General features: G+C 39.9%; 1 protein-coding gene across 1 annotated transcript in view; it reads right to left on the minus strand.

The window, feature by feature from the left end:
* The window catches only part of naf1 (nuclear assembly factor 1 homolog (S. cerevisiae)), a 34441-nt gene extending 24018 nt beyond the window's left edge, over nucleotides 1–10423 (minus strand). Inside the window, exons 1-2 of the mRNA XM_028589880.1 lie at nucleotides 10339–10423; nucleotides 5154–5413 (exon numbers count right to left, since the gene is read on the minus strand). Of these exons, the coding sequence (XP_028445681.1) occupies nucleotides 5154–5413 (260 nt within the window). The 5' untranslated portion in view covers nucleotides 10339–10423. The remainder of the gene's footprint in view (nucleotides 1–5153; nucleotides 5414–10338) is intronic.
* Nucleotides 10424–12445: the final 2022 nt, after the last annotated feature.

Consider the following 12445-nt stretch of genomic DNA (forward strand, 5'->3'; position numbering starts at 1 on the left):
TGTGTGTGTGTGTGTGTATGTGTGTATGTATGTATGTATGTATGTATGTATGTGTGTGTGTGTGTGTTGTGGCGGCAAATTTTATTTTAACCATTTGTTTAATGATATTAACCATTGGTTTGATTGTTTTATAACGCCACAAGATTTAGCTTCTACATGTGTAGATTCAAAAGGCTCCAAGTGAAATAGTTGGCAACTGTGAACTAAAGCCCAGTACAGTTATTTAGTTCTACTAGCCTGAACCATCTCACATTGTTGACTTTTTGCTTAGATAGAAGTGGAGAAGGCCGATGACTGTTTACTGTTGTTTAGGCTAATGAAAAGAACAGGAGCAGAGGGGAAGGTGAGACAATGGTGTGACCGTTGATGTCCTCTTTTCAACTATGGCCATGCTAAAAGATACATTTAGAGGGGTGGCTTAACAGAGGTCTTCACTATATGATGTTTGGATGTTTAGATTTTAGGTTAGAAAGACATTTTCAGTTGTGCTACGTGTACCTTTAAAACTGTGTTTTCTCCATTTGCAAATGTAAATAAATACTCAAAGACCAAACTTTGGTTTAATTCTCAAACAGTCGTTATTCGTTTTCATTTGATCATTGATATTTCTAAACGCTGCTGCTTCATAGGAAAACTTCCACCACAGTGTGTGTGTGTGTGTGTGTGTGTGTGTGTGTGTTTTAAGGCTGGCCGATACGGACCAAAGTCTTAGGTCACGTCTCTCACCTATGTCTCACTCCCTCCTACTCTCCTTGCAGTTCTCCTACTCATGGAAATGCTCATTTCAATTCCATAGGTGTGACAACAGTAGTTTTATTTGTGATTTTTTTTGTTGCTGCAGCGACAAATATTTTGCCGTGGCGGCCTGCCAAAACAGAACGTTAGCAGCGGAAACACTGAGGAGAACTTGTGAGCGAGTGGGGCCGGGTTTGAGCACAGATGCAGACGGATCAAACTGTATCAACAAACAGTACAGGCGCCCCGATAATTGTTTTGCTGCAGATCGTCGATGATCCATTTAAAAAGGAACATGCCGACTTATTGGGAATTTAGCTTATTCACCGTAACCCTTCTCATCTCCGTGCGCGCTGTAATGCTGTCTGACTAGGGTGACCAGACGTCCCAGTTTGACCGGGACAGTCCCGATTTTTAATTGCTTGTCCCGAGTCCCGACAAAAGCCTGTCGGGACACTAAAATGTCCCGGTTTACACCAGGAGCGGCGTCAGCCGATTTTGCCGTGTCTTCAGCCCCGAATGTTTTGAGTGTAGCCCCGAATGTAACTTTGTCCAGTTTATTTTTCCGAGGCGAATAGAACGGGCAGCTACGTGCGGGGTCCGACCATGCTGTATTTGTTGCCTATCACCCAGCAACCGTCTCTCCGTGAGGAAAGCTGTGAAAGCCGGGTGAAGTTTTTGGAGGAATCGTAGCCAAATCAGTCTAATACATTGATGCTATCAACACAAAGTTTAGGAGCGCAATAATACTGATTTAGTTTGAAGTTCCCGTGACGTGATGTTTCCAGTCTACGGTTCAGACTCAGACACACGGAGCTCTGAAGCGGACCTGTGCGTCGCTTAGTGTCCACTCTTTGTAAAATGCAGCGCAGCTTCAGGTTTATGGATGCGCTCAGCTGTGGACATGCTGCGGCAGATGTGTTGCGTTTGTGCTCCGTGTATTTCTGTAGTTTTGGGTTTCTACCTCCGACGTAGAGCAGCGTACAATCACTTCCATAGCTAAACAATTTGTCTCATTCAGAGACCAGAGACCCAAACGGGGCTCTGAGTCTGTCAGAAGGTCTGAGATCTACCGTATCAGCAGAGCAATCACGTAATGCACAGCAGACTATGGTGCAGGTATAGATTATTTTCTGAAATATAGCTTGTGACTTTATTCTTGTAATAGCCTATTATCACTTTATTTTTCTCAAAATATCACGACTCCTCCAAATCACAGAGAACACATATACTGTGTTTATATACTTTGAATGTGCACAAAGTTCTGGACATGAGCAGTAAATCTAGCTCAAACATCTGAAATATTACAGTCCAGGGGTTTATTAATAAATTAAAATGAATGTATCATTGAGGTGAATAATTGTCATATGCACATTAAGGAGTAGGGCTGGGCGATATATCGATATTAAAAATATATCGATATATTTTTAAATGAGATATGGAATTAGACCATATCGCATATATCGATATAGTTCAAATGTGATCCTTGCTCCCATAGATATATACACAGATGTCGCCTTGAGGTTCTAAACATACGTCAAAACCGCCGCCATCTTGGAACAGGGGTGCGAAGCATTCAGATCAACGCTAAAGATGCCGGACTTTTGTACTGCTTAATTATGTTCGATAGAGGAAATGAAAAGAACAAACAGCAATGAATAACATTTAACAGGTGACAATGTGTTTTATGATTATGTATGCCGCCTTCGACCAGCAACCTGAGCTCCGGCGGCAGCGGGAGGCGGAGAGCTCCGTGGCCGGCCGCAGCGTCTCTTCCCCCGGGAAAAACACAGCTTTGCCTCGCTGCTGCGCCGGGTCCCCGCTGATCCAAATCGGACCAGCCAAAGACAGAGTGGTGATCGGTAGGATCTTACACGTAGTCCAGGACGACCTGTATGTCGATATCGGCGGAAAGTTCCACTAAGTTTGCCGGCGGCAGGCGGACGGAGAGAAGCTACAGCGGGGCAGCAGAGACCGTCTGCAGCTGCAGGATCTGGAGCTCAGTGCCCGTTAAAATGACATGTAACGCATAAATACATACAGAAATAAATAGTGGAGGAATGAGCCTGGACATTTCAGTCTGTTTTAAACTTCACCTTGAAGCAGAAACTCTTAGTTCAGAAGGGTGAAGTTTCCGTTTTGACTCAGATCTGTGAACCGATCATAATAAATATTCTTTGTATTAACACATTAATTAGTTTCTTTGTTTTGTAGTCGATAGTTCATCTTTTAGTTTACTTAAGTGGAAGCAGTATCAAGTGGAAGAATGGGACTATAAACCTAGGCTTACAGGCATGAGGCATTACATTTTGAACAAAGTAGATTATATTAATATCAAAAGCTTAATTGACCTTTGGAACGAATCACAAATATGGAGCTTTGATTTCAAAAAAGGTACTCCTGTTATACAGTATTTAGGTTTACATTTTATTGTTATTTGAACAGCTGAGCATTTAATCATGAACCAGGTGAAGAAACCGGTTTATTATTTATTTGATTTTGCAACTGTCTCTATGAAACTACTTGTGACATGTCATATTTGATTTTGGCTTTGACTGAACATTTGCTCTCACTTTGCGGAAAAAAATATCGGGATATATATCGTATATCGATATTCAGCCAAAATATATCGGGATATGACTTTTGGTCCATATCGCCCAGCCCTATTAAGGAGGTTACTTAACCAACAAAAGACGCAAAACAGGAGGTAAGAGTAAATGATGCCTTTAGGCTACATGTGTGCTGACTCAGATATAATTAGAAAAGTCCATCCAGAGGAGAATAAATAGTTGAAAGCAATACAGAATGCCTGACAGCCTTACTGCAATATATTCCATTATGTTTTTATATTTGGATTGTAATCTGTTTCTCTTTAAATAAAGATATTTGCAGCATACATTGATTCAGAAAAAGGTAGAAATTCACCAGAATGCAGGAAATTAAGTGTTTAATGCTTAAAATTTTCAATAAATCATTTTAATTACTTTGCTGTTATTGGAATAAATAACACTTAAAAAAAATCTTTTTTAGAAAAAATCTGAAAAAGGCTGTTACTGCAATTTTGTTAATTTCACAGGAAAAAACACATATTATTAGACGAGGAGCCTAGGATCAAAATAATGAAGTTACTGTCTGTGGCTGACCTGGGCTGGCACATGTTCACGTTAAAAAGCGTGTGCGTGCACAAACACGCTACGGTCACGCGCAAAGTGTCCCGGTTTTAGCTCCAGGAAATCTGGTCACCCTATGTCTGACGATTCCAGCATTAGCTTAGCCCAGCACAGATCCTGCAGGTAACTGGTTCCAACTAGCCTACTGCTCCGAATTGTGACAAAATAACACCAACATGTTCCTATTTACATGTTGTGATTTGTATAGTCACAGCGTGTACAAAAAACAATGTAACATGAGACACAACCATCTTCTAACAGTTAACAAACCGGGAACTATATTCTCAGACAGGCTTGCTGCGAGCATATCACTCCGCCCAAGTAATATATTCTTCCACCTGAGAATATAGTTCCCGGTTTGTTTACAGTTAGAAGACGGCTGTGTCTCATGTTAAGTTGTTTTTTGTACACGCTGAGACTCTATAAATCACAACATGTAAATAGGAACATGTTGGCGTTATTTTGTCATTTATTTGGAGCAGTAGGATTGCTGGAACCATTCACCTGCATGTTCTGTGCTGGCCTGATGCCGCTGGAGCCATCAGACAGCATTACAGCAGGCACGGAGATGAGAAGGGTATGTATCGACTTGTCTAACTCTGGGGGTTACGGTGAATAAGCTAAATTCCCAATAAGTCGGCATGTTCCTTTAACGTGAGCGAAATCACCCGATCAAAATTTTGAGAGTTACTGAGAATACAGCTATTAGAAAGTAATAAATTAAATCGAAGCTAACTCTGACAGATAAAATAAACTTTAGCTGCCTCCATGGAGCTCCCAGCTAAGCTCCTATAACTCCTACAACGCGACGCAGTTAGGAAACCAGAACAAGCTAACTAATAATAACATAAGCATTTTGGCTCGGTGGATGTTGAATTTAAAGTCACGTTAAAACAATTTTGCATACTTCTTCCGATTTCCAGCCGCAGCCTGTCACTCCCCCTTGTACTAATGTTATAGCTACGTGATTTTAAGACCTCTCAATGCCTTGTGTTTCTCACTCCCGCTTATTTATTGTTCATCAGATGTGACAAAAGCATTTCGTTTTCACATGCGGGTAGGCCAAGGCGAGAAGAGGGAGATTAACGTTAGTCAACATATTTATTTTTTTTTATTTTTTTTAATCACATTCAAATAGTAATTTCAGCATTCGAATAGTATTGATTTTTATACTATTCGAATTATATTCGACTTTCGGAATTCGTTCCAACAGCCCTAGTGTGTGAGTGTGTGCGTTTGTGTGCGTACCTGTCTGAATCCTCTGACTCATCGTCGTCACAGTCCTCTGTCTTAGACACACTGTGTAAAGGAAGCGTTGCTGCTGGCAAGTCTGTGTGTACATCTCCTGTTTTCTCTGGTTGGGTTTCTGTATTTGATGAGGGGTCTGCATTGGCGGGGGTTACGATGAGATTTTCTAGTTGCGTTGTCATGGTAACCTCCATCTCCTCTTCCCCCTCCTTATGCGCTGGTAACGCGTGGCCATTCTCCTCTGATAATTTTCCCTCCATCTGAAACGTACACATTTTAAATCTTTGCAAGCTGGTCTTCAGATAACACGTGAAATAAAAGGATCCACAGATCATTTTACCTTTATTAACCCTGCCAGAGGCACTAGTGCTGTGGATTATATTTAAACTAAAATTTTCACCAGAATTGATGCGACCACCAATTTTGGTGAGTTTTTGAATATGTTAAGCCCCTCAAAAAGGCAATTAATTTGCCTTATAAAGAATAATAATAATAATAATTCCTTCAGTTCCAATAGGGCCTTCACCACTGTTGGCGATCAGGCCCTAATTATGAACCTGAAAATGAGCACAATGAGCACTTTAAGTTGCTTGTCACTTCAGCTTTGTACAAGCTTTGACAGTCTAAGCTATAGTGCGTAGTTTATTTTGCCCCCATGAGAATAAGTAATGACAACAACGCGTCCACATGATACAAGCCTTCCGTGATCACGCACGCGCCCCCACCCCTCCTCCACGCAGTTGCTAGTAGCCAAGGAGGACACGGAGGATTAAAAAACATGGACTCTTCAGAAGAGGTACTTATCTTCACTTGAACATAGCCGTACTGAGAAATACAGAGAGTTGTGTGGAGCTGATAGTCTTAATTAGCTTTGTAGCAACTCATCTGGCAGTGGCTTAACTGTAATGGACGTTCACAGGGCTCCAGACTGCGACCAAATGGTCGCATTTTGCGACCAAAATTTGAGAGTGTGCGACCAGCAAATTTGCCCCCGTTTTTTACATGTTAAATGTCAAAATGTAGGTAGGTCTACCTGAGCGCGTAAGCACAAGCTCCTCTCTGAAAATTGACAGAGAGCGGTGCTCCGACACAAACACACACACGCAGAGGTGCGATCGACGCAAACTACGTCGGCTGTTTTGTTGAAGTCACAGTGAGTGATGCCGATAAAGTGGTTTCAAGTATGGTTACAGTTTTTAAAAACTTCACGCAGACAGCGTTTGCTGCTATATGATATTAAAAACAGTCACGGTGCAGTTGACGTTACACTTCCTCTGAGACAAGCAGCAGGCTCAGTAGTGTGCAACTGTGCCCTGGTGACTGACTGAGGCTGTAAGGCAAGGCAACTTTATTTCTACAGCACCTTTCAGCAACAAGGCAACTCAAAGTGCTTTACATGAAACATTAAAGAGCAATTGAAAACGGTCATGATGAAAATACAACAGGCTAAACAAGTTACAGTGAGTAAGAAATTAATAATTATTCAATTTAATAGGTTGTAGGGATGGGTTTGGGAGGAGAGAGGGAGGGGTTTTATTTTTATTTTTGTTTAATTTGTTTAGAGTGTAACATATTCTAATAAAATAACATAATGTTCTAAGTACATAGGATAAATAGGTTTAGAATTATTTTTACGACTGAAATAATTGTTTTGTAATTACAGAGGGAAATTACCGAAAAAATGTACCATAATTTCAGGCATCTGTACCAATATTGGTTCAGATGCGAAAGGTACCCAACCCTAAGGGGTAGTAGCCTAAACAATACATGTTTAATTTTAAAGGTGAATTCATTGTAGTTGTAGACCGGATTTGGTATATTTTTTTAATATTTTGTCTACTGTCATGACAGCAATGGTGCCTTCTATGTTGCATCTTCAAAAGTGAAAGTTTGAAACAGCACATTGTAATTTCTGCATCTATTAAAGTATTTATTAGTAATACAGTGGAAATTAGTAGAAATGTGAATATTTGGTTAGCATGTTGATTTACGGTGTGTGCCCCTACATTTTCTGGTTGCACCCCTAAAATTTTCAGTAGGGGGCCACTGTGCTCCTACAAAAACGTGCGTACGCCACTTCCCACGCAAAGGTTGTGATTTATGAAAAACAAACTTGACGGGAGAATGTGCGGTCCTCCAAGCAAACTCTGACCCATGCGTACGCACATTTTGGAGACAAAATAGGAATTGGTGACGCAGATGGTGAGGTGGTGAACTGAAGTCAGACTGCAGAAAGTACATGTGGGAATAACGATTAGGCTACTCTTAATATTTTTAAGTATTAATGCCTCACGCACATTTATTCACACCATATCATGAAGATTGTACTGAGTGATAATTGAGTGATACGCTCTATGTCCTCGTTATCGGTCCAAACTTTAATACTGTTTGTGACAAAACCTGCATGAAGAAAAGTGTGTTTGCCTATTACAATTTCTTCCGTCTTCAGATTGTATCTCGGGGTGGGGGATACCACTAGTTGTTGCTGTGATTTTAGCAAGGTGTTAACAATCACAAATTGTTGTAGGCTAAACATAAATACTGCGGTGAACCCGTGCGTAATGCTGCATGATGGCACTGCTGGTCCTGCAGGAGGACAGCAATGGAAGACTCAGGAGACAAAGAGACTTCAGGGACCATGACGATCACTGGCTCATATGCCGATTTAAATTCCATAATATAGCTGTAATAGTAATATAGCTGCGCTCTTGGATCTATGTACTGAATTGGGTCCAGTAGAGAGGGCAACGCGCCACTCCGGGTGAAACCGGCTCTTTCCAGAGGGAAATGTCAGACAGCTAAGTTTTTTTTTTTTTTTTTAAATAAATATTATATATAATCTTCAACTTCATCACTAAGTCATTTGGATATAATATATATACGTCTGGTATATCCGAGTGCCGTAATGCTTGCTGTTTTGGAAGATTTTATTAATAAAGGTTGTCTATAGATCCGGTTTCCCTACACTGTGCGACAAAAGGCCGAAATTATTATTCAATTGGCAGCAATTTCCGAGCGTCTGAGAGGTTTTTTTGTTTTGTTTTTTTTCTCCGCCAGTCGTCATGATTCGAAACGAAAGAACAACTGCCAGGGTCATTAACTATTTATGGTTAAAAATGGGCGTGTACAGGGCGGGATAAGAGGCTGATCCACGTACGCACGCTTATAGTCAATCTGTGATTTATAAAGGGAACATTGCTTACAGGTGTGCATACACAAGGATTTATAGATCTGACTTTTTTCGGCGTACGCCAATTTGGGCTTTTGGGCGCACGTACACTTATAGTAAGGATCCTATGCACAGTTTTATAAATGAGACCCCAGGCCTTTCCCATTTCCTAAATTTGTACATCCTCAACAACTCCAACTTGTGACCCGGAAATCGTTCTCAGCGCGCCATGTTGAAAGGCGTCACAATTCCTAAAATGCACATCGAGTAGTGAGGATCGAGCATCGAGGAGGCTCCTCCGAGGAATTACAATCGTGGATACACTGATGTATCCTCAAAGAACACTTTTCATCCGCCGCATGTAAACATAGAGGCTTGCCAGAGCGAGAGGAGGAGGGAGGGAGGGAGGGAGAGGGAGAGAGAGAGAAATATCCATGGCGCCGTGGTTAATCTAACGTTACGGCAATTTAACAGCAATTTAACAGGAGTATTTCAGAATCTAAAAAGGTCTAGTTCTGTTTACTCTGTCCAGTTTACAGTTAGTTATGCAGCTTAAATATCCGACGATATCAGCTGCAGTGGAATTTCTGCGTGCATGTAAACTTTTACAAACAGCATCTCCAATCATTAAAGTAAATTGTTATAGAAAACAAATGCATTAATACATCATTTAAAAAGCAACGGAGCCTGCAGGGACAGCCGAGGGCCAGTTAAACATCCATGGGGGTCTCTAAATCAGAGAAAATAATTAAGTTTGTTAAGCTTATTTGGATAAAGAGCCAATCCACGCAGATAGAGTGCATTTGTGTGTATATAATATATGCCTAGCCTTTATATTTGTATAGTTCTTTTCACACAAACATTTGTAGTGTTTTACTCTAAATATAAAGCCATCCTGTGCATGTAGGCCATAGGCTATTATAAAAATTGTACGACCCCGTACAGTCTCATCCACGTTGTCAATTGAATTCAAAGTAAATATATAGAAGTTGTAATGAACACTTCTGCTCCTCTGACAGAGATCATAAAATGCTGCGCATGACAAAACGAGTGCGGATGCAGTGGTGCTGCCCGTCATATTTTAACGACGGCATGGAGGCCATGGATGTATTAAGAGAACATGGAGGCAGAGATGAGGGTTTGTTAAATGGCTGTTGCCTCGACTCTTTGTTTTTTTTTTACTTTATTTCAAAAGAAAATTTACAGAAATTCAATCATCACAGTACGTAAACAAATAGGATACAAAAATATATACAAATATATGAAAGTAAAAAAGAAAGCCTCGACTCCTCTCTCTCCTCGGGGCTCTTCCTCGACTCGAATCTCCTGTGGACGGTACTAATACGCGAGGAGAGGAATCGGGGATGCACAAACTGGGAAAGGGGAAAGGCCCATCGAAATCAGATGAAAAGTTCCCAACTCCGGAAATGGGCCATCCGAGGGGCACTTGAATGCAGCATTACATTTACGTGATGATGACAAAAAATGAAGCATGAGAATCGAAGTGTGCTCAGTTTTTATTTAGCTATGGGTCCATTCAATGGAATAGCAACTTACGCTGTCCAGTTTGAATACTTTACTTGCTGTTAATACAGTGTAAAATAAATGTTTAGCTAAGTCATATGAAAAGGAACGTTAAGTTATCCCTTAACACGAAGGTATAGCTAGGTAAACTAACTGTTTTCCCCATTTATTTTCAAACAAACATTTCCCAGCATTGAAATTAATGTATGTTGCAAAACCACATATCACAAATAAGTTGTAAGGCGGAGAAAAATTAACGTCATAGTTCGGACAAACTAAAAGAAAAGTGTTACGTTAGCCACCTTTATTTAACGTTATATCCACGCTAGTACGGTCGGCTAACAAGCTAACCAGGGCTAACAGCGTTCAATTTAGCTAGGTTACGAACTGGACTAAACAGCCGAGAGCCACCATGATCACAGAGACTCCTTTCCAGCGAATTCCATAAACAACATGTCAACAAAGTAACAATAAGTTTGTTAAAAGAAATACCTGTTTGTTGGTAAGGCTACTGGATCTGTGCAGCAGAGAACCTTATGAAACTCCAGTTTAAGCTCCACCTAAATTAACCAAACTACTTCCGTAATTAACCTTCAAAATGAAATCTTCATAGAAGATTTAGTTTAAAATCCCTTCTAAGAACAAACTACAATGAAAACATATAATACAATGAGACATTAAGGCAAGGGGAATTTTATTTTATTTAAGATTGGCCTTTTGACAGCCTACCATTATCAAACGCCTGTAGTAGGTGTAACTTTAGGCAGTCATTTGACAGTAACAAAATATTCATCTTGGTTTTATTATACTGTATATAACATTGTAAATGCCTATACATTGTTGAATTATGTATGGAAAAAAGTATAGTTGACACCTACATTAATTACATTATTTTTTTGGAAATCCCGTGACAAATTATTTTTACATTTTATTCTGAAGGCAAAAAGTAAATTCCGGTGATAATCGTTTTTCTCTGTGAGCTTGACCCTTCTCCATATGTCAATGTGTCTATGGGTCCACCCATGGATGTATTAAGAGAACCACCAGAGGTCCACACGTGGGGTTGTGTTTTTCCGGGTGTGCGCACGGCTGTTACGCAGTCTAGCAACTTGCGGTTACTGCGTCCATTTACGTCCATGGGCCGGTTGTTCAATGATCGGATTTTGGTTATCGGAATGGATCAAATCTTGAAAATGGGTTGTTCAAAAGGGAAAGAAGGAATCTGAAATCAGATTAGATCACGGAATCCAATCCTAGTTTTAATCTGGATCAAACCTTCAGTTTGTGTTGTTCAAAACTTGTCAGTAGGATTTGGATAACTTTGATCCAAAAAAACAGGATTATCCTTAGCCCAACAGGGGGTAGGATGTCAAGGTGGATTCCAGGAAGAAAATGTAGTAAAACGTTAAAATTGGTCAAATAATACATTTGTATCATTTAGTGTATATACTTTTATTTATATTTTGCACTTGACTTGTGTAACCGTTGTAAAAGTAGACTTAGGCTACCAATTAAGCTATTCAGTATAGTAAACTTAAAATAAAAATAAAAAAGATCTTGTGCCCATGTCTAAACGAGAAACTGAAAGAGCAGAAGCACCGATACTCCTGGCAGAGGAACAAATCAAGCTGACCAAACTGCAGCAAACCAAAGCGAAACTTCAGATCCGCCTCCTAAAAGCAGGGCTTGGAAATGCTGGTCTCTCCTCCTCAGATGAAGAAAAACCCTGAACATTCTTTATTTAGTTAACTATTGGACATTTAGCCTTTTGTTTTGTTTTTAAGACGTTTTTCAAAATATCCACAATGTATTTGTTAACGAAGGATGGATGGATGGAATGGATGGATGGATGGATGTTGTGGCTCAGATAAGGGGTCATAAAAGAAATTATGAATGGAAGTGGATGTTTATGTTATTTTTGTCTCAAAATAAGAAACATTTACACTGACCCCATGTTGGCTCTTCTACCTGTTCTTTACATAGCTGGTAGCCCTCATTGTGATATGTTGTCCCATTTAGAGCGCTGGTTATCCGGAGATTGGTAATCTTGAAAACTGTGTATCTGGATCAGGGTGTTCCGGTCCAATGTTGCTTTGAAAAACCGACATAAAAGTAAGACAGATTACCTGATCCTGAATAGCAAAAAATGGGATTTCCAAATCCAGATCATTTTGATCCAGATTAAATGTTTTGAACAACTGGCCCCATTAGACACACACACACACACACACACACACACACACACACACACACACACACACACACACACACACACAGGTTAATATGTTTAAATGCGATAACTGTACGGATGTGGTGGATGAAATATTCAAATCTACTTTTAAATAAAACTAGTAACACCCCAATTTGAAAATACTCAATTACAAGTAAAAGTCCTTCATTCAAACTTTAATTTAATTCTTAACTGATTAATACCTGATTAATATTAATCATGGAAAAACCAGGTTCTTGCTGTTTTGGTTATCTTGTTAATGTAGCCCATGTAGCCTATGGATGCTCTATATTATGTCATATTTCATTAACAGCAGATATTGTATGCGGATGTGTCCAATGTTAATGTCAAATTTATCTATTTAGCACA

Source organism: Perca flavescens, chromosome 2 (assembly GCF_004354835.1).
Source record: "Perca flavescens isolate YP-PL-M2 chromosome 2, PFLA_1.0, whole genome shotgun sequence".
In the NCBI taxonomy this organism is placed as follows: domain Eukaryota; kingdom Metazoa; phylum Chordata; class Actinopteri; order Perciformes; family Percidae; genus Perca; species Perca flavescens.